At 44.6% G+C, this 23647-nt stretch overlaps 1 protein-coding gene across 2 annotated transcripts in view; it reads right to left on the bottom strand.

Annotated features, from left to right (window-relative positions):
- The window catches only part of LOC112249199 (furin-1), a 109264-nt gene extending 89290 nt beyond the window's left edge, over positions 1–19974 (bottom strand). The window contains exons 1-2 of one of the 2 annotated variants that reach the window (XM_024418960.2): positions 19251–19974; positions 14588–14907 (exon numbers count right to left, since the gene is read on the bottom strand). In XM_024418960.2, coding sequence (XP_024274728.1) covers positions 14588–14800 — 213 coding nt within the window. In that variant the 5' untranslated portion in view covers positions 14801–14907; positions 19251–19974. Of the gene's footprint in view, positions 1–14587; positions 14908–17936; positions 18046–19250 lie in introns of those variants that run through there. The other variant, XM_024418961.2, reaches the window with a different exon arrangement.
- Between the last annotated feature and the right edge of the window lie 3673 nt (positions 19975–23647).

The raw sequence follows: 23647 nt of genomic DNA, 5'->3' as shown, positions 1-23647 counted from the left end.
TGCTTCTCGCAAATGTCAAAATGTAGGAAAGTGCCCATTTAGGGATGTCTGATTGTCTAAACTCACCACCACTAATAAGCTGGCCTTCTCAGCCATTTTGTCTTCACTTCACAAAGTCAGTCAACAAAGTCAGCCCCCAATTTATTTTACATCCAGATGATTATATTTCCTAACAGTATTTAAAAAAATATTTCCAACATACTTCCCCTCAATAATCAGCATCGTTGATAAATAGGCTATGGACATGTTGCGTGTATTTGTTTCTATTTTAATTGTCATAAATTTCACCTTCATACTACAGCATAGCTGTTGCCTTCATACTTTCCTTGTCAATTTATTCCCTTATAGCCTATCCGGAAAGCCTAAGGTAGACCTAGGTTTCTTCGCTCATTTTAAGGAAATTAGAAATATTTGCTTGTGTCTGACATATGCTGGTGGCTTTGATGGACGCAGGTTCTTTTCAGGGGAAGTTTGGAAAAGCTTACAATTTATCCTACCATTTTTACTGATCTGCGTGACAGTTGTGATTTTTTTATTGTGTGCATTATTGTGAAAGAGTTTCATTTCAATAACGTTTTGTATTTCTCAAAAATCATTGTCACGTGATTAATCATAAAAATCTAAAAGTTCAAATTCAACTAAGGTGGGAGCACCAGCCTCTGCCATTTGGACCCACTGATAGACTGTGGTCCATTGGCGGCTAAAGAAATGAACACATGGAACTTGGAGATAACATATAGGCCAGTGCAGCAGTAGACCTATAACTGCCATCGTCAACCTAAAGCAGACAAATAAAAACAGAAAATATCATGTTGAAAATTCTGGTTCATCCCTCTATTCCACCTCCCTGCCTCACTTTGACTTGAGCTATTGCTAGTGAAGTGCAACATTGTATAAAATCATCAACTTGGTTGGGTCCAGCCAGAAGCTGGTGCTAGCAAACTTGAAACATTGTATACAACTAGCTTATTCTTGGCCTTCAGAGTTTCCTGCACCAGTGAGCTCGGGACAGATGGCTGTTTTTTTAATGACGTTTCCACTGGATATATGGAATCATCAGATCATGATATTTAGCTTTCACAAGGAGGCTTGGTGATTAGAGGCCCAGGAGTGTTGGAAAGATTTTTCAAATACTAAGGAACTATCTTTTGCAATAGATGTGAAAAACCAGACATTAACATTCTGTGAAGTGAAGAAAAAAATGACTGGGAAGCTCAGCTTATTAATGGTGGAGGTGGTGAGTTATGAAAGAAATCAGACATTGTCAATTGGGCACTTTCCTACATTTTGCACACAGCAAGCGTGAGAACTGTAAATAACACATGAATTAACAGAAATTCATGTAACCAAATGACAGGGATTAACATTAAATTGCCTGATTTTCAAAAGCTAGGCTACCACATGGGCAATCGCAAAAAATGTATTGCAGGTCGGCACTGTATAGCCTAGGCTACTATTCTACCGAGCACGGCTAGTAGGGCTGCAATTCTTCTTCATCTCGCCCAGGGAGACATATCAGCCAGGACCGGGCCTGATCAGCATTGATTAGTCTATAAATTTAGAAACAATTCAGTGTCAAATTATACCATGCCAAGTTGGAGAGGACTGGAGCATTATCCATGACATAACCTAAGTGCATTATAGGCCACAGAGCCAGAACAACCTTGTTGACTGCTGTTGAAAGATTATTTTTGAATTTTTTAAGACTTGCTTACCAGAAAAGAAATAAATCAATGAAAGCTTGCATTTATAAAATAATGTCCACATAAAATATTTTTGGACCAAAGTGCCATAGCATTCTACACACCCACGCATCTAGGAGAGGAGATGTAGAAAGTTGTATAGACAGACTAAGTTAGAAAAACAATTGCTTAAATCATTAGTAAACACTCCCGCTATTAGGACAACTTTATCTACATGAAAATAAAGTTAAGAAAAATAAAATAAATCCCAAAATGGATGTAGGCCTATTGTCAGTGTATATTTGTGTCCCCTCAGTACATCTGGCTCTGGTTACAGCCCTTGTGACCTGTGAGTGGTTCACCTCAGTCCTTCTGCCCTGACCCATCCCTGTCCTGCGAGAGAGCAGGGGATTAATAGAGACTGGAGTTCCCATGGCCCCTCTCTGGTCCCTGGCTCCCATGGCCCCTCTCTGGTCCCTGGCTCCCTCTCTGGTCCCTGGCTCCCTCTCTGGTCCCTGGCTCCCATGGTCCCTCTCTGGTCCCTGGCTCCCATGGTCCCTCTCTGGTCCCTGGCTCCCATGGTCCCTCTCTGGTCCCTGGCTCCCATGGTCCCTCTCTGGTCCCTGGCTCCCATGGCCCCTCTCTGGTCCCTGGCTCCCATGGCCCCTCTCTGGTCCCTGGCTCCCATGGCCCCTCTCTGGTCCCTGGCTCCCATGGCCCCTCTCTGGTCCCTGGCTCCCATGGCCCCTCTCTGGTCCCTGGCTCCCATGGCCCCTCTCTGGTCCCTGACTCCCATGGCCCCTCTCTGGTCCCTGACTCCCATGGCCCCTCTCTGGTCCCTGACTCCCATGGCCCCTCTCTGGTCCCTGACTCCCATGGCCCCTCTCTGGTCCCTGACTCCCATGGCCCCTCTCTGGTCCCTGACTCCCATGGCCCCTCTCTGGTCCCTGACTCCCATGGCCCCTCTCTGGTCCCTGACTCCCATGGCCCCTCTCTGGTCCCTGGTGATCTGGGTGTCCACTCCTGATGTAGGCTCCAGATGGCCGCCTGCTGACAGCCTGGCTTTCAGGAGAAAATGTTTTTGTTTGGGAGTCGGGGTGCGGCCATCCCAGCCCGGCTCTGTCCAGAGGTTTACCTCATACTCAGGTCATGTCTCTTTAAGCAGCGCCAAACAAAAGCTGCTTTTGCAATGCAAAACGTTTCCACCCCAACTACTGACTGTTCTCACGGGCCAAGTTGAGGGTAGTTCTGCAGATGATGAAAGGTCATTTACCTCTTAAATAATGCTCTGCCTTCAGGCTCATTACCAAAAAGGTTACGAAAAGTTATACATGTTCCAAAACCATCATGCCTCAACTCCAACTCTGGAGAAAAACAGAGTTGATCACACCATTCGCAAGATGCCAGAGACACTGATTAATATCTTTACAGTGTCATGGATGTCAGGGGGCGCAGCGCTCATCTATAGGGAGCAACAAAGGCCACAGACAATGCAGAGGTCATCTGTTAACCACCAAGGAGGTGGGAGGAGAAAGTCGCATTTTGACACTACGAGACCATCATCTCAAAAGGGCCAACTCCCATGGTTAGGTCTAAGAGGCACGGTCGCGGTGATACCATTACGGCACTTCAAAGCTACAGAGTCTAAGAGGCATCCTGCTCTGGCTGTATAGAAGCGGCACGCTCCCTTAGACCCGTCAGCTCTCATTGGCTAAAGTAGGCCACAGCCGAGTCCACAGCACAGTCACAGGCCTGTTAAAGATTGACACAGCGATTGCACAAGTATGCCATGTTACAAAACACTGCAAAGCCATAATGCAATATTTACCACAGCAGATCTATAGCCAAAGTGTTTGCAATACAGTCTCTCCAACCAAGGGAGTGGTAACTCGTAAGCCAACAGTCACCACACCACAATGGGCACTAACAGTTTCTCCAAGAAACCATATCATGAGAGAGTCCTTGTGTTCAGGCTGTGAGAGGAAAGGGGGAGTAGGGGTTGAAGAGGAGTTTGTGTTTGAGAGAGGTTGTATGAAGAGGAGTGAGGGAGCATGATAGGGGTGAGTTCGGTTATGTTTAGGACCTGAACTGGTGCTGTGCACAGGAGAAAGCACCTTTGTGGAGTCGAGCTGAATTCTGCCTAGTGGTGCCTCAAAGACCATCAGCATGCCATTTTCTCCCTGTCACCCTCGCCCAATAACTTCCTCATTCTCCAGCAAATCACTTCAAACCCCTGTTGACTCCCAGTCAATAACCTGGGCTCCCCAGGGACCAATTATGGGCTGTGTGAGTCCAGCATCTCCTATACGAGCCTGAGGTTCTGTTCCACATTAGCTATAGCTAGATTTTAGGGGGCTAGAGAAAGCATCAAGAGTAAAACAAAAAGGGTCACAGATGATTTATGGCTGGTGGAGTGGCCCAGGTCCAGCAGCTAGCAGAGAGACTTGAAGAGTTGGAAACAAACACAGTTCCCATGAACAATGGATTATATTTCAAGATTCCCTTCTGTCCGATTTGAGACATGGCAAAGCTATTTATCAAAACCAACTTCAGTGAACATAGTGTGTGTGTGTGGCTGCTTACATAGTGTTTTTCTGCAGCGGCAAGCATTCATCTGTCCTCAGTGGCACCAGGCCTGGTGATTTACAGTAGGTGCAGGGAGTTCTGGCACTGCACTACAATATGCTCATGGACATTTGGAACCGCTGCAATGCGCACTTACAATCCCCAAGTCCTCATTGTCCATCTCTATGCCAGAGATCAACTGCTAAGAGATGAGCATCCGGATGTGTTTACTTTGCATGAAAACTATTTATGTAGTTTCGCACAACCACAAGATGAAAACAAATGAAAAAGCACTGGGAAGGAGACAGAGCAGAGAGACTTCTGACAACAGAACAGAGAAGTCTAGAGCGAAAACAAGAACTATACAGATGGGAAATCTAACAGATAAACACTCCGGATGCCTGTTGTGCACAGATAGGCCTCCAGTCTTGCTACATGCAGTGTATAGGCCTTAGCTTTCCATAGTTAGCCATGCCTTTAGGAAATTGATGTCAATCTTTCCCAAGGCAATTACACAATAACAGAATTACACTTTGACTCAGATTTTTCACTTTTAAAATGTATGCCAAAGAAAGAAACATATATTCAAAGTTTAACTAACCATACAACTCTAAGCACAATAACTACTTTGAACAAATTTACACAGAAATGTTCACAAAAACACATTTTCTGGAATAAAGTAGTATGGTAAAAGAATTATAGAAAAATGTAATTTTCCAAAAACTTAAATATATCCATCTGCTACGAATTAAGATTAAGTCTGCAGAAATAATGGGTTGTCAGCTAAGACATGACACCTTGTAACCAAAATGTTATATCATTGGTCCCTGAGCTGTACTATACAGAAATTCATAATTATGGATATGAATATCATTACCTTCATGGTGAAGTAGCCTGAATTGGTACACAAAAGGTAGAAATATATTTGGGTATTAATCTACACTGGCTATTATCGTAATGAGCTCTGCCCCCAAAACAAGACCACATTTGGTTGGTCCGGACCAGACCAAATCTGAACCAATCATATACATCTGTTTTTCACAAGTTTGGACATCACAGTAGACATGCGAGGAACATGCCCATTAACTGGTGTGAGAGAAGAGGGAGGGCAGCAGAGAGAGAGAGAGAGAGAGAGAGAGAGAGAGAAAGAAAGTGAAAGAGGGGTTGTCCAGGCTTTTTTCACAGTCTTGCTTTGACCACCAGACAACAGAAAGAGAAGGAAAAAGTTGAGCTGAACATAACAGTACACCAGTGGAAGGGAGGACAGTAACAGGTGACCCAACTGTGGTTTGTGACTACCATCATCTCCCATTGTTGCCAAATCAATTGCAATAATTGCGTTACTAATAAGCCTTTGCTTATTCCTAATTTGTAGGATGGAAAATGGTTGAAAATTGTATGCCTTAATTTCTCAAAAGGATAGACTCTAAGCCTTCATTGGTCATGGGTCCTTTTAGATGGAAATGCCCCCCAGTAACACTAATCACGCCCAGTCATGGTGCAGGTCTGGAGCAGCACTGATTAGAATCAGCCCGTCTCATGATGGCAGAGATAGACCATCCTTCCTCATTAGATCATGTATGGGTTTAATGCTAGGCCTTGTGGTTCCATGTAGTACAGAAGGGATAGAGTACTCTTAACACAACACAGGCACAGAGTTGGAGGTTCAACCAGTGAAATTAACTGGAGGCTCCTGTTCTTATTATCATGAAGATATTTGACCTTCTCTGATCAGGGTAGCCCACCTTGCACTTCCTCATCCTAGCTTACCCTCTGAACACAAGAAGCGTTCACATCAGCCATTAGTGACAGAAACCACAGCGCTCTGAGAAAAAAGGAAACGGCAGGGTTCTGAGAAACGCTGGATTCTACTTTGATGTGTGTGTGTAGGAAACGATGACGTATTTATTTATTAATCAGCTTCCTTCCCACATCTGTCTATAAATAATCAAAATAAGTTGTCAAAAGAAAATGGGACAGGAAAGGCAGATTTTGTTAAAGATCTGTACACCAGTAGCAAGACATTTGCGTCACTTCTCGAAAAGGAAAACAGCACAAACCTGTTCTAAATTCCTGGGAACTCTGAAAGTAGATGGAGAAAAGAGAGACATCCATCATGCAAACACTGTTTTTCAAACAGGGAAGTAGGGGAGTCTTGGCCGCGACGGGAGTAGAGGCGTCTCGGGCGCGACGGGAGTAGGGCACGACGGGAGTAGAGGCGCCTCGGCCGCGACGGGAGTAGAGGCGCCTCGGCCGCGACGGGAGTAGAGGCGCCCCGGGCGCGACGGGAGTAGAGGCGCCCCGGGCGCGGCCGCGACGGGAGTAGAGGCGCCCCGGGCGCGACGGGAGTAGAGGCGCCCCGGGAGTAGAGGCGCCGCGACGGGAGTAGAGGCGCCCGGGCGCCGCGAGTAGAGGCCCCGGGCGCGAGGGAGTAGAGCGCCCGGGCGCGAGGGAGGCGTCTCGGGCGCGGAGTAGAGGCGCCCGGGCGCGACGGGAGTAGAGGCGTCTCGGGCGCGACGGGCGCGAGTAGAGGCGTCTCGGGCGCGACGGGAGTAGAGGCGTCCCGACGGGAGTAGAGGCGTCTCGCGCGGGGCGCGAGGGAGGAGAGGCGTCTCGGGCGCGAGGAGTAGCGCCCGGGCGCGGGAGTAGAGCGCTCGGGACGGGAGGCGACGGGAGAGCGCGCGACGGGAGAGGCGGGCGCGACGCGGGGAGAGGCGCCGGGCGCGACGGGAGTAGAGGCGCCCGCGACGGGCGCGACGGGAGTAGAGGCGCCCGACGGGAGTAGAGGCGCCCGCGACGGGAGTAGAGGCGCCCGGGAGCGCCGCGACGGGAGTAGAGGCGCCTCGGGCGCGACGGGAGTAGAGGCGTCTCGCCGGCGGGGAGTAGAGGCGCCCGCGACGGGAGTAGAGGCGCCCCGGGCGCGACGGGAGTAGAGGCGCCGCGACGGAGTAGAGGCGCCGCGACCCGGGCGCGCCGCGACGGGAGTAGAGGCGCTCGGGCGACGGGAGTAGAGGCGTCCGGGCGCGACGGGCGCGGGCGCGACGGGTAGAGGCGTCTCGGGCGCGACGGGAGGAGGCGTCTCGGGCGCGACGGGAGTAGAGGCGTCTCGGGCGCGACGGGAGTCGGGCGCGACGGGAGTAGAGGCGCCTCGGCCGCGACGGGAGAGAGAGGCGTCTCGGGCGCGACGGGAGTAGAGGCGCCCCGGGCGCGACGGGAGTAGAGGCGCCCCGGGCGCGACGGGAGTAGAGGCGTCTCGGGCGCGACGGGAGTAGAGGCGCCTCGGGCGCGACGGGAGTAGAGGCGCCTCGGGCGCGACGGGAGTAGAGGCGCCTCGGGCGCGACGGGAGTAGAGGCGTCTCGGGCGCGACGGGAGTAGAGGCGCGCGACGGGAGTAGAGGCCTCGGGCGCGACGGGAGTAGAGGCGTCCCGGGCGCGACGGGAGTAGAGGCGTCTCCGCGGGCGCGAGGCGTCTCGGGCGCGACGGAGTAGAGGCGTCTCGGGCGCGACGGGAGTAGAGGCGTCTCGGGCGCGGGAGTAGAGGCGTCTCGGGCGCGACGGGAGTAGAGGCGTCTCGGGCGCGACGGGAGTAGAGGCGTCTCGGGCGCGACGGGAGTAGAGGCGTCTCGGGCAGGCCAGGCACAGAGCTTAGGCAAAACACCCAAGGCTGAGAAACAAACTACTGCAGTACACCTCCATTCTCAGAGAGCTCTAGCACACAACGAAAAATATATATATTCTCGGGCCATTTGGCCATCTATTTAATCCACTTTTAACAGCAAAATTAGAAAAAGGTGCTTGTGTTTTTAACAGAGACATCAGAGGCTCATTACTGTAAAAAGCAGCCAGGGGCCAGAGCTGCTGGGTCCCAGGGGTGGAGGGGAACTCTACAGGGACAATCAAGGGGTCGTAAAACCCCCTCAGCTGCAGCCTGTGATCACCCTGCCCTCCCTCCCTCCACTTCAATATAACACCTGCACACACCAGCCCCACACCACATCTGAGGCATGCCAATTCCTCACCAGGTCCTGTTCACGCAACCCTCATTTCCTTCACCATCAGTCCAGGGAAGGCAGAATAACTGCTTTGATCAGAGATCTACTACAATTTATTTTGCACAATGACTGGCGATGGATGCCTCACTGCATCAGGAAGATCATTAAGTACGACTATTTCAATAGAGAATCTCTGCATGATGATATTATCGCATTTCTGCATGATTGTTTTACCTCCTTTAATGTTAATGCATATTAATGCAGGTGCGATTAAAAGATACTGCACAAACTATGTACTGTTGGCTGAAGATGAGACTGTTCCATGTAGAAAGGTGTAGTCATAGTTCTGTATGGCCTCTATCCACAGCCTTCTATACAGATAGATAAAGCAGATGAACACATACTAACACTGATCCACATGGTAATGAGATTAGGAGTGTGGAAGGCCTTCAAAATACAAAGGGATGGAGCCCACCAGCCTTACCCCACACACACACACACACACCACCCAGGGCGAGTTCAGCACCCTCCCTCCAACTCGCTGCGCTACTCCCCCAGCACCCCCTCGTAAATGTAAATCGCTGCTCCCCTCATTACCATACTCCAATCATCTCACACTTCATTCAGCCGAGCAGGCCATACAGAGCGCCTCGCTCCCTCTCACTTTTAGTGCCCAGTTGGTCCCCTCTCCTTTGCCTAATGGTCTATTTTAATGAGTAGGGGGGCTGCACACGTTGCATCAACAGCCCATGAAGTCATCAACCTTGCCTGATGCCGTTTGTGGCCTTGCCTTGTCCACAAAACAAACACCGCTGTAGTCAGTGCTGCTGTAGGTGCGATGTTCAATCTTCCGGGGACACATTAGCTAGGAATTTCTACGTTTGCAGGTTTCATGCCACGTTACCCTATGAATGGCCTTTTCCTCCTGGCAGGTTTATGGTTTGGGTCTGAGAGAGTTAAGGTCACGCAGTGCGTCACCAAGCTGATAAGAGACAGAGGATGAGGCATGTAGAAACTACTAGTGAGGTGGCTGATCTGGGTGTCAAGATAATTACAACAGCCTATGCAGATGTCAAAACACTGTGGTTTTCCTGTAGCCACATTGGAGGTGGTAGAGTTATAATATCACACACACGGTGACTGAGTACTCACTTGCAGTGTAAAGGCTAACAGCATAACAGGGTCAACTCTGTCCTCTAACTGGAGCACACTGCAATTGAGTAAACATGAAGGCCAAATATATATACCATTACCAACAAAAAAAAGTGCCACACTAGTATTGAGGAAGTTGGCTGCCTTATTCCTCAAGAAGAGTCCCGAGGGCAATGGAAGAGTAATCTAAATGTCTGAGAAGACTCAAATACCACACTGCTGCGGAGAGAAAAACTTAACTACAATTCAGACTCCATTTCCAGACTCTGACAACTCTAAAGTGGAGGACAAGAGCTTATAAAAGATGAAGTGCTGTGATTACAGCATGTCCCTTCCCGCTGTAGGTCTGAGGCTGGGCCAGGTATAACCATGTAGAGAAAATAGTGTAGCGAAAGGTCAGAGTAAAGCACATTAGCTGAGTAGAGTTACTGATCTGACCAATGAGGCTTGGCTAAACTTGGCTCTGGTCAACAGAGTGAGGCCCAAAACTTCTTTCACCATTTTGGCTCAAAACAGCTTTTTAAGTCTCCAACAAGTTCAGATCCCTTTATGGTGATGGGACAAATCTACTCAGCAGTCATACAGACAGAGAGGCCCACACACAGCTCACAGTATCCTGAAAACAGTCTGAGTAAGTGGCTCTAATGGTCATGTCTGGATTCCTTATTCCCTTATGGCCAACACATAGTTAATGGCTTACTAGTAATCACAGTAAAAACAAAGCCATTGGACATTTCACAGTGAGATTACTGATTAGTCTGCACTCTGTGTCTCGCAGCATAAACAACATTCCTGATGATTGGTAAGAAATAGTCAGAATACAGGCCCCTAATCACAAAAGGATTCCCTGTGAATAGAGGTGGGGTCTAGTCTTGAACATTTAGAGGCCTAACATCTGTCAACAGAGAAAAGAGACACACAGGACAAGCCTGCCCCAGGGCAGGAAGCCTGGCTTCATGTCCGACCAAGCTCTTCAATTACTGTCAATATCACACAGGGAAAAGAGGGGTCAGTTGGTGTGGAAGAAGGAGCTACAATCTCTTACCGGGGCCTCCAGATATCCACTACTGTCCCTGGTTGGCTGACTGCAACAGAGGTAACCTAACTACCACATGTGAGGGCCGGTCACCGGTCACACTGGCAGGGCAGGCTGATTAAACTCTCCTTAGATTCTGTCAGAAGGAAGAATTACTGGGTTCCTCTTTCCATTAGGACCAAGCAGTCACCCACACGTCAGCCGACAAGCCCACACCACTACCAATTACTGACATTATACATCCACTAAACACTACCTAGGAGTCAGTGGGAGGGAAGGTTTATCGTTTGACCTTCCCATAGCCCAGAATAGAATCTGTTCATGGATGCAATGTAAACAAATTATAAAGAAATCAACTAAAAAGAGAATATTTTCTTGCAACCATTGTGTTTGTTTGCTAGCTAGTGATTTCACAAATCCTCCCCAGTTATTTTCCCAACATATTTTCCCCAAAGGGATTAAGCAATCTTATTTCATCTCTCTCGCTAGCAAGTTTTCAGAAACCATTGATTGATTTTTTTTTCAATTGCAACCTTTATTGAGTCAGTCTCAGCTCTAAAGAGGTCTAAGCTGATGTTTACTATGTGGTTCAGATCATTATTTGATAAATCAACATCATTGCCCATGGCATTAGTATAAAACAGACATTTAAGCAAAAAAACTTAAAGGAAATTGACTCACAGACACTACATTTCCACAATAGGCAGCATACAAAAACTCTGGATGTAAACTATTACAGAGAGACATGTCAGAATGATAAAACCCCGACTAAAAAGGTATCACCTTATAATGTCACCGGAATAATTATCTTACACACAGACCTATCCCATGACCAGGTGCATAATAAATGATCTCTAACTGGAAGACATGAGATCTAGTTGTCTAGCAGGATACAGGCGAACCAGGAAGGAAGCTATTAAAGCTAAATGTGAAATGGATGCAAAAAGACAGAGGCAAAAAAACAAAGTACTTCTACTCATCATGCCCCCATTGAAGTCTTGGAGCAACCAGAGAATATAGTGGCTCACTTACAAACAGGAAATGTTTACATTTACTTTACACCCGCCCACTGGGGCCTCAACAACAAACTATCCCAAGTAGAGCTTAATTATTCATAGATTGTCCTCAAAACGGAAGGAAGGAGAGGAACAGTGAAAACCTAAACCCTGGTGGTGCTGCTCATCGGATCGGAGTCCCATTCCTGTCACTGCCTGTTAGTCGTCCCTCAGCCGCACCGTGCAGTTCATAGTTCAAAGTCCCATCTCACCCACGCTCTGATTGGGCGTTCCAGTCAGGAAGATCCTGTCGGATCATCTGTTCTTGACAAACAATGCCACAACACAGTGCATTGAGGAGACGAGAGGGAAGAATGGCTAGTTCAAAGAGTTCTGTTAACACCACATGAAATGTACCATGACTTGCCTCGAATCTGCGACAAAGGAAGACCACCACAGAAATAAGTTTGTGGGATGTTTCATTGAAAAGAAACAGAAAAGTATGGAAAAGTATGGAAGACTGTGGTAGTGTTGAGAATGCTAACATGTCAGAGACGAGGGAGGTCATTTACTTTTTAAATTTTTACCCCTTTTTCTCCCCAATTTCGTGGTGTCCAATTGTTGTAGTAGCTATCATCAGAAAATGACCTCCCTGGCCTCCCGGGTGGCGCAGTGGTTAAGGGCGCGCCAGCTGTGCCATCAGAGACTCTGGGTTCGTGCCCAGGCTCTGTCGTAACCGGCCGCGACCGGGAGGTCCATCGCTACAAGATAGTCTCATCGCTACAACTCCCGTACAGGCTCGGGAGAGACGAAGGTTGAAAGTCATGCGTCCTCCGATACACAACCCAACCTAGCCTCACTGCTTCTTAACACAGCCCGCATCCAACCCGGAAGTCAGCCGCACCAATGTGTCGGAGGAAACACTGTGCACCTGGCAACCTTGGTTAGCGCGCACTGCGCCCGGCCTGCCACGGGAGTCGCTGGTGCACGATGAGACAAGGACATCCCTACCGACCAAGCCCTCCCTAACCCAGACGACACTAGGCCAATTGTGCGTTGCCACATGGACCTCACGGTCGCGGCCGGTTACGACAGAGCCTGGGCGCGAACCCAGAGTCTCTGATGGCACAGCTGGCGCTGCAGTACAGCGCCCTTAACCACTGCGCCACCCGGGAGGCCAGGGAGGTCATTTTCTGATGAACACTTTCACGAAACACAAAACAGCAGGCTGAGCATATGGCGAACTTTGAAGGCCTCCTCCCCTTAAGCAATGAGATTAAAAGCTGTATGAAAAGCAGAGAGATGAGTGAAGCTTTCAGGACAATACAGAGATCTGACACACACAGGTGTGTGATTCAACCATTTCGCTACACTCACAATAACATCTGCTAAACACGTGTATGTGACCAATCAAATTTGACTTCATTCGTATAGAGGTTGTGGTCAGCCACTCTCAGTAAGAGAGTAACAGAAAATACATCTTACCCAGAAAGGCAATACTGTAGTCATTCAGGTAACTGTGTTTAGTCTGTTTGGGTGAGTCATTTCTCTGGAATGGATGAACTGAAACTAAACAGTCATAGAGGGGTTTCTATAAGGACCACCGCCTCTGGTACACTAATATTTGGCCTAAATCTCCAGAAGAAGCACTGCATTGTGCAAGTTATATGGGACATAAATGCCATACAACATTCTCAATATTACTCCTATACATAATATGTTTTTAAAGATACAGTTGAAGTCGGAAGTTTACATACACTTAGGTTGGAGTCATTAAAACTCGTTTTTCAAACACTGGAGGTACCACGTTCATCTGTGCAAACAATAGTATGCTAGTATAAACACTATGGGACCACGCAGTCGTCATACCGCTTAGGAAGGAGACACGTTCTGTCTCCAAGAGATGAATGTACTTTAGGGCGAAAAGTGCAAATCAATCCCAGAACAGCAAAGGACCTTGTGAAGATGCTGGAGGAAACAGGTACAAAAGTATCTATATCCACAGTAAAACGAGTCCTATATTGACATAACCTGAAAGGCCACTCAGCAAGAAAGAAGCCACTGCTCCAAAACCGTCATAAAAAAGCCAGACTACGGTTTTCAACTCCACATGTGGACAAAGATCATACTTTTTGGAGAAATGTCCTATAGTCTGATGAAACAAAAATAGAACTGTTTGGCCATAATGATCATCTTTGTGTTTGGAGGAAAAGGGGGAGGCTTGCAAGCCGAAGAACACCATCCCAACCGTGAAGCACCGGGGTGGCAGCATCATGTTGTTGGGGTGCAGGAGGGACTGGTGCACTTCACAAAATAGATGGCTTCAAGAGGAATGAAAATGATGTGGATATATTGAAGCAACATCAGTCAGGAAGTTAAGCTTAGTCGCAAATGGGTCTTCCAAATGGACAATGGCCCCAAGCATACTTCCAAAGTTGTGGCAAAATGGCTTAAGGACAACAAAGTTAAAGAATTGGAGTGGCCATCACAAAGCCCTGACCTCAATCCTATAGAAAATGTGTGGGCAGAACTGAAAGCATGTGCGAGCAAGGAGGCCTACAAACCTGACTCAGTTCCACCAGCTCTGTCAGGAGGAATGAGCCAAAATTTACCCAACTTATTGTGGGAAGCTCGTGGAAGTCTACCTGAAACGTTTGACCCAACAATTTATAGGCAATGCTACCAAATACTAATTGAGTGTATGTAAACTTCTGACCCACTGGGAATGTGATGAAAAAAATAAAAGCTGAAATAAATCACTCCACTATTATTCTGACATTTCACATTCTAAAAATAAAGTGGTGATCCTAACTGACTAAAGACAGGGAATTTTTAATAGGATTAAATGTCAGGAATTGTGAAAAACGGAGTTTAACTGCATTTGGCTAAGGTGTATGTAAACTTCCGACTTCAACTGTAAGTATTTTTTCTGCTCTAGTAAAGTGATATAATTCAATTGGTTCTGAGTGCCTCGGAGGCTTGGCAACTTCCAAGTGTAATAAATATTTAAGCCAATTTGGGGTCAGGTATTTTGGCACTAACAGGCAATGTGGGAAAATCGGTCTAGATCAGAACTTTCTGCAGTAGATGTTCCCTAATTATTCACTTAGACAAAAAACCCACAAAGACAAACAAAAGAGGGTAAAAAAATCCCCAACAACTTACATTGCCATGGTTGACGAAGCCATGTTTACTGGCAATGCGGTCAGCCTCGTCTAGTCCTCCAGCGATGTGGACGGCCCATGTGTTGGTGTAAACCCTCTGACCAAGAGCCATGCCCAGCCCAGACACCAGCAGGACCAGCAATGGTCCCAGCAGCAGCCGTTCAGCCAGCCGTGACCAAAGGCCCATGGAGGAGGATGGAAGGCCCAGAGCCATAGGGTCCTACAACAGCGAAGTCCCTGAGCTCAGCGTCTTTATGATAGGCCAGGGGACATACAGGGGCGCAGAGAGACGACACAGGACAGTCACTGCACCGGGATCACCTAAGAAGAAAGAGAGTGTTACAACATGTAGCAGAGCTCAGCACAATGAGAAAAACAACTCCTACAACGTCTATTCAGAGCTTTGTAATAGTGAGCTGAAGCAGCATGTATTGTCAGAAGGAAGACAATCCTGCCAAGTTTTGCTGACTTGCTACATCGCAACCATGACAACAGCATTACAAAAAGGAAAGCGGAGTGACGTGAAGATGTCAAAATTCACAATGGAACAATACCAGATTAACAACAGACTTGAGTTAAAGGAGTCCAAGGTCCTTTCTTCTCCCTTTCAGTGAAGCTATGACAATTAAACACGTATTGTATTTGGAATTACAAAAGGCACTTTGAAATAAAATAATCATTAGTTGAAGTGGGGGGGGGGCAGACTTTTCAACAGCCTGTTCACCTGACAAACTAAAAACAAATCCATGACAGTTGAAATATTATTTTCCTCCTAACTTTGCTTTTCTCAGCACTGGAGGTGGTGGAGGAGTGGTTGTCTCTTACCAAGCATTATGCAAAGCTTATGGATCACACATGTACTATTCTACTTCCCCTCTCACTCTCCTTCTGTAAGCCAAGATAAAAGACTTTTGCCCAGCAATGACCAAAGGTCACCCAGCAATGACTAGCCTAGGTCTTCATTCATGAGAAAACTTTTCCAAGTAAATGGCATTGTGAACTGGAATCATGAAAACACTGTCCAACCCCATAGAGATCCCTAACCACTAGTTTGAGAGGTGTTCAGAGTGAAACCAATTAATAAATATAGCCCAGCTGACTTCAGTGAATGTGGTTGAGGCTGCTTTGAGGCTTCCGTGCTTCCATTACTTCTCCAAAAAGCTACAAAGAACACTGGCCCTACCTGTTCCTCAACCTTCCAAGAAGATTTTTCATTGAACATAACATTTCATTTCCAGCTCGATCTTTCAAAAGGAAATCGGATGATGATGAGTCACGGAGAGAGTCCGAGAGAGAGAGAGTGATGGGGAGATTTCAGCTGGTCTTCCCTATGAGGATGAGTGTTAGCCATTGGCAGTCAGTCAGTCAGTTATGAGACCTCAGCTGAGATGGGGCTCTGGCTGAGGAACCTTGGACGCTCGTAAGCTCAAGCTCCACACAGGAAATTTGAAAGAAGAAAACATGAAAAAACATGCAAGGCTCGGCTCCCCTTTGAAGTGCTTTCGGCAATTGAAACCCAATAAATGCAAATTACAAAGCGTCTGGAAAAAAGACAATGTCTTCAAATGCAGAAACAATGCAGAGAGATAGTGTTGCTTGGCAAGAATATGCTAAATGAGAAGCTGGGTGAAAAATCCTGGAGGATTCAACCCATTAAAGCTTAAAATAGCAGGCAGAGGTAGAAAGAAGCAATGCACAGTTAAAATCTCTTCAATACTGATCTAGCTGTAGACCTACTGGCCGTTAGTTACAAATAACTATTCTCCAAATAAAACTACTTCTGACTGTGCCTTTCAGACAATTTATAGGGATGAGGAAAAATCCCTACTGACTCATACACTTACTCATAACTAAATGTTTAAGTTTGTACTGTAGCATCCTAATTCCATCACAAATATCATTACATAAAATAAATCAAAGCTTCTTCGTGCCCAAAGATTTCTGATCCATTTAGAGAATTCTTTGCAATGCTAAAGACCCAATGCAGAGGTCTAGATTAGGCATTGGTTTAAAACCTGCTAAACCACATGGTCAGGGTGACTATTAGCTTCTGGCAAAACAACTTGTTTATCAAGCTCAGAGACCAAAACATTCCAGTCTAAAAGGCTACAAACAAGACTAAATACTTATCTGAATGAACATTTGATGCATTCCAGGTTATTTCATTCAATGAAAACATTTCAAAGAACTAGTTGAAATACTACTATTCCCTAGGGTGTGTGAAATCCATTGACAGAGTGGCCATCAAATCCCTGTCCAGTGCTCCAGGCAGCGTGTTCTGTTACAGCTGTTCCAATAGACGCGACAAAACATACCCACCTAACAAGCAGCAACATTTCCACTTTATGTAATGCCTTGTTCTGCGGTTGTACTGGCCGGCAACATCATTGTATTTTATTTTAGAGGGGGTGATGAATCTTTTCATCACTGAACATTTCAAAAACAGCTCTACAAAAAGTACCAGTATGAAAATAGTCAGGTGGGTCAGCTTCAGCTTTCGGAACAGATGTATTATTCTGACAGAACACTTGGCCAAAGACACCAAATACAATGCCATTTTAACTATAAATGACAGAAAGTACCACACTGTTACAATAGCAGGAATATGCCCAGATTGACAGCTCAAGGAACAAGAAACTGACATTCCAATTATTCCACAGTGATGATTGACATTACTAGCTTCAGAGAAAAAGGTCTGAGAAAAAAATACCTGGCAAAAAAATGAAAAAAGCCTTAGCTCAGAAATGAGAAACATTTAAACCACATGAAAGCCATTATATCACGCTCAGACACACTATTTGGCCCATTGTTCCCTAAACCTCAGCGCATGTGGAACCCTGCAGGGCAAAAGAGCTGCGGTGCTACCACAACTATGAGAGGAGAGGAGTTTGCTCTGCCAACTGTAGCCAATGGTATCAGAGCAGCAAACACAAAGTTAGACAGTGTGTACAGTCAGACCGTTCCTCTGAGATGACCACGAATCAGTCTGATTCTCTATGGTTCATTTATTTATTTGGGCACACCAATGCTTCTTTGTACCCAAAGATATAGGATACACTTAGAGAATTATTTGCAATGCTAAAGACAGAGCAGAGGTCCAGATTAAGCATTGGCTTAAAACCTGCTAAGCCACATGCTCAGAGTGATAATTAGCTTCTGGCAAAACAACTTGTTTGTTGAGCTCAGAGACCAAAACATTCAAGTTTAAGAGGCTACAAAAAAAGACACAATACTTAAGAATAAAATGTTGATTAAACTCACTGGGTTCTCTCTAAATGCCCTAAGGAAAACTACAGTCTTAACAGCATAACACTTTCAAGGGAAAAAAAGCGGTAAAATATGCAGCTCACCTTTGAGTTTCAGACTATTGTTGTTGTTGTGATTCTGATGCAGTCCGATCTGATGCGGAGGCAGCACACACAGACAGAGGTGTGCACCTTCCCCAAGCCTCCCTTTAACGTTCACAGACATGCATGGCTCAAAGTACACCCGCCCCTAGTGACCTCATCTGGGCTGAACTCAACCGTTCAGCCGGAGTTTAATGTCAGTATAAAAACCATACACCGTGGAATAACAAAAGCTCAACTACTTCACTGCTCGCAGGAGAAAGTGGGAAACCAGACATTTTTCTGCCAGTGTTAGCAGAGTAAATGATACCATACATCAAAGTTTGGCAGCAACTATTATAAAACTGCAGAAGCGATAACAGATAGATGTGAATCAAAATCAGAAATAAGTCATACATTTCACAACTCTGCTTGAAATTATCTAAAAGGGTCACCAAAGGCCAAATGGAAAACATTACATCCTAGGGTGATAATTTCACCAAGTGTAAGTCAAACTGCAGATGGTGATGGTGATTGCCCAGGAGATAACATTGGCAAACCACAGAGCAGTGCCCTAGGTTAGAATCCTTCAGCATTTCCCCCTGCCAGAGGTGTCAGGTCTCCCTACTAGCAATCAAAACATTGCCACTGGCTCAGGAGTTGAGGAATGGCTAAAAAGTCAAATCTCAAACAGGAACAAACTTTCACAGGGCCCAGTGGTTATTTGCACTTTCCCCAAAGGCAAATTGGAACTAGGCGAGAACAGCCAAGCTCTGACACACACTAACCCAGAGACATGATAGGGGCACTTAAAAGGTGCTAATTACTTAATATGTGAAGACAACACATTTGTATCACAATCCACAAAGAGTACCCAGGTCCTACGGTTAACATTTACAGCATATAACAATATTCTGTCTTCTTGTCTGGAGCTCCTCTAACACTCCACTCACTGTATGTTGCTTGCAGATAATTAATATGCTATGTCATAAGGAAAGTGTTTAATTACCATGAACAATGCCTTTATCATATAGAGTAACAAGGCGTTTTCTCCACTGAATATACACTTCTTCAAATCATAAGCAAGCAAGCTACAATTCAAATTTTAAAAAATCTTTCAAGAGGCCTTTCTTAAAATTGGGCACAAAACATTGAATATCTCCTCTTTTGACAGTCATACCAGTGAGTCAACATGCCCAGTTAGGCTATAAAACTTCTGCTCGTAGCTCAAAAAGTTACACAACGTTTCACTAAACCATTCAAGTTTCATTATATGACAACAATTATGGTTCATATCAGAAATGGCTTATTATTGCATGAAAAAAAACGGTAACTTACCACAAATGTCCTTGAAAACTGCAAACGGTTTGGCGAAAAACTTCGAATACAATAAATTCCTGAATCGTCTCCCGCTGGTATTTCAGTAAAGTAACACTGTATCGCGTTATCAGCTACAACTACTTGATGCAATGTAGCCTACTGCGATTCTGCGGCGCTAGCTCTTTCACCCAATTTCTCCCCTGTGTCTAATCACAGCCTTCTGTTTCTCTGATCGTTCCGAATTGGACCGTAATCGGAATATAATTTCAAATAAACCCACTCCACAGAACAACAACCGGGATCGACGGCGTCAAGTTCCAGCTAACGTTACGGCCAGGCTCGTAAATGCCCTTCTAGCGGACACCGTTACAGCCCGAGTGTCTCTGTAGATAGGGACAAGGCAATACCGATGACAAGCAAAGCACACTCCTCGCACTAACCAACTAGTCTGGCCTCTTCCAGGAACGAAGGCACACCAGTACAAAACTCCCCATGAGCGCCTCAAGTATCAGGAAACTTTCCAATGCCTTGGGAGGGTTTATTCTTGTAGGTTTACCAGTTCCCGTTTACATTATGCATGATCCCCTGTCTTCTTTGATATACTAATGAATCGAATATACTCTTACAACTACCATACTACATTGTTAATGGCTACAAAATTTTTAAAAAATTAACATGATTCCATGAACCCTCTCAAAACAGCTGAGGGGTCCACATCATGTAGCCCCTCAGGAAATACGTCATGGCGACCGAGGGCAAGGGGAAAATGCACAGGATTTGGACACACCTACTGCTCAAGAGTAATATACACCGTAGTATATCGCCATCTGCTGGTATAATCTATAACAATTTATTTTAATTTTTTATTTCACCTTTATTTAACCAGGTAGGCCTGTTGAGAACAAGTTCTCATTTAGAACCTCGACCTGGCCAAGATCAAGCAAAGCAGTGCGACACAAACAACAACACAAAGTTACACATGGAATAAACAAATCTACAGTCAATAACGCAATAGAAAAGTATATATACAGTGTGTGCAAATGAAGTAAGATTAGGGAGGTGAGGCAATAAATAGGCCGTAGTGGTGAAATAATTACAATTTAGCAAATAAACACTGGAGTGATAGATGTGCAGAAGATGAATGTGCAAGTAGAGATACTGGGGTGCATAGGATTAAAAAAAATACAAAAAAAACAATATGGGGATGAGGTAGTTGGACGGGCTATTTACAGATGGGATATGTACAGGTGCAATGATCTGTAAGCTGCTCTGATGCTTAGAGTTAGTGAGGGAGATATAAGTCTCCAGCTTCAGTGAGTTTTGCAATTATTCCTGTTATTGGCAGCAGAGAACTGGAGGAAAGGCGGCCAAAGGAGGAGTTGGCTTTGGCAGTGACCAGTGAAATATACCTGCTGGAGCACGTGCTACAGGTGGGTGTTGCTATGGTGACCAGTGAGCTGAGATAAGGCGGGGCTTTACCTAGCAAAGACTTATAGATGACTTGGAGCCAGTGGGTTTGGCGACGAATATGAAGCGAGGGCCAGCCAACGAGAGCATACATGTCGCAGTGGTGGGTAGTATATGGGGCTTTGGTGACGAAACGGATGGCACTGTGATAGACTGCATCCAATTTGCTGAGTAGAGTGTTGGAGGCTATTTTGTAAATGACATCTCCGAAGTCAAGGATCAGTAGATAGTTAGTTTTATGAGGGTATGTTAGGCAGCATGAGTGATGGATGTTTTGTTCCGAAATATGATATTGTCTGCAGTGTTAAGAATGTTTTTTTGGGGGGATGTTTTCATTTAGATGAACATCAGATATGCATCATAATATAGCAATATAGTCTATATGCATTACATTATGATAACACACCTTTATTTTTTCATTATGGTTTAGGTTTTAAATAGTAGGGCCCTCACTCACAGCCCTAAAACAAGCGGTGAAGTGCACCACTACAAATTCGTTTTCAAAAGCTCTGAGCTGAGGAGCCTTTCAATAAGAACTCAAACAAAGCAAACCCTTCCACCCCAGCCCACTGCTACCCACCTGGCTCTGTTGGAGTATATTGGTGCTCACTGCCATTTAATGGCTGCAAAATGATGGAGCGTGTAATCATGCACACGCTGTTGAATAGCCTACCGCGTGGCGTTCAGGTCGCACCATTGGCGCAAACTGTAGCCTAATTATGCCTGTTTACTCAGCCAATCAACGACATTATTATACTTTTCTATCTGGTCCCTTTCCTTGACTTGTCTGAGCCAAGGCTAAATACAATTGCAACCCTGTTAGTAAATAGATGGAAAATGAATTTTAAAAAGTGTACTAATCTTCCACCGAACAGTCATTGGTCGACTAAAATAAAAGTTTAGCTAAAACCTTTAGGAATAATACCTCCATCTTGCGGCTGGTTGAATACTAGCAGTGGTTACGTTCAGCGCGCCACCTGATCGTCAACAGTTGTGTTCTAGAATGTTAAATGAAATATTTTTTTATTTGTATTTTTATTATGAACACAACAAATACAAAAAAAAAACAGAAATATACAAACAAGAGTACATAAACCTAACAGACAGGGGTATTACATATCAAGATTCATATTACAACATATTTTCTTAAATAATGAGGTTTATTCCTCCATATGAAGTTAAATAATTTAGTATCAACCATTTTAGTTACTGACAGAGGAACATCCAAGGCAAGGGAGGTGTAAAACTAATCTGGACAGACCTTCAGATTTTGAAAAAAGTACACATCTCTTAACCAGGAGTTAAATCTCTATCCAATTTTCTCTACAATAGGAGAGACATTTAAATTGGCCCTTTCATTTTATCTCTTTGTCTTGTATCTCAATACCCCTAAAACTATCCTTATTTATATGAAGTGCCATAACTTGTGTGACCAATAAAAATAAGAAAGGAGATATCGGGCATACTTGTTTAATTCCACGTCTAATGTCGAATTACTATTATTGTAAAGTGTCTTAATTACACTTTGAAAATATTGACCAAATCCAAAAAATCGAAGTCTCAAAAATGAAATAATGTTCAACTGTATCAAATGCCTTGTAAAAGTCTACAAATAAAATAAAGCTATCTTCCATAATGTGCTCATTGTTGTCTATCAAGTCCAATACTAGTCGAACATTATTACATATATGTCTGCCCTTCATAAAACCAGACTGGGTATCAATGATTTGGTCAAGACCTTTTTTAAGTCTTTCTGCAAAGATGGATGCAAGTAGCTTTCCATCATTGTTCATAAATGGGTTTGTTCTCCAATTTTCTAACATCATAGAATCTTTGTTTGGTTGGGGTATTACAGAAATTAGGCCTTGTGTCATAGAAACAGGCAGGACCCCTAAATCAATTGCCTCCTTAAAAACATTAGATATAAATTCAATAATATCCTCCTGAAAATATTTATAGAATTCACTGATAATGCCATCATTCCCTGGAGATTTGTTCTCTTTTAACTTGCTGATACATTTTTTTATTTCATTAATAGAAATAATTTCATCAGAAGACTTTTGGAAGTCTTCATCTATGAATTTTGCACAGTCTTTGACAGAGTCTAGAAAGGCAGATATGTCACTAGTAGGACAGGCATTACTGGTATTAAGGTTACCATAGAATTCTGAAACATATTTTGAAATATCTTTGGGGTTTTCATTTCTTTGCCATCTATATTGAGCTTATTAATAGATGTACATTTAGAATTCTTTCTTTCTAAATAGTAAAAGTATTTTGTATTTTTTTCACCTTCCACCAACCGTCTCCTTCTTGATCTTTAAAATACCCCGTTTGCTCTCTCTCTTCATACAGTCAGTCCATTTCTAGTTGTAAAGAAAATAACTGTCTCTTTCCTTCTTCATCAAGGTCCTCCATAGAGATTAGAGAAAATATTTCCTTAACAAATTTATCTTCTCTCAATCTTTTAAGTTCAGCAATTTCTTTAGCTCTCTTCGTGGCTGTTTGTCTTATTTCATACTTCATTATAATTCCCAATATTTCCCATAAGACTTAAATAGTTGGGTTTTCCTCCAATTGTCTTGTATAATATCTTTGGCATCCATCTTGAAATGATCATCTTCCAACAGTCTACTATTGAGTTTCCATCAACTCCAGATAACTTCAGATCTTACGTTAGCAGATGATTAATAATGGCTTATAATTGTATTACTACACAATGCCTACATATTACTGCTGCGTATCTTTATTTTCTAAAAGTTACGTTGTGGAGAAATGTGACTGCAACAAAAAAGAGGATCTGAAGATAGTTAAGTCAAAGTTGAATGAAGACAAGACTTCAAAGAGTTTAACAAAAAAGTGTAAATATGTCATTTACATGTAATTAATGTAATAATAATAAAATGTTCAATAATGTGCACTAGTCTAGTAGTGACACAGTAGTGAAA

This window comes from Oncorhynchus tshawytscha, unplaced genomic scaffold, assembly GCF_018296145.1.
Source record: "Oncorhynchus tshawytscha isolate Ot180627B unplaced genomic scaffold, Otsh_v2.0 Un_scaffold_4_pilon_pilon, whole genome shotgun sequence".
Classification (NCBI taxonomy): domain Eukaryota; kingdom Metazoa; phylum Chordata; class Actinopteri; order Salmoniformes; family Salmonidae; genus Oncorhynchus; species Oncorhynchus tshawytscha.
This window is presented reverse-complemented; position numbering and strand designations above follow the sequence as displayed.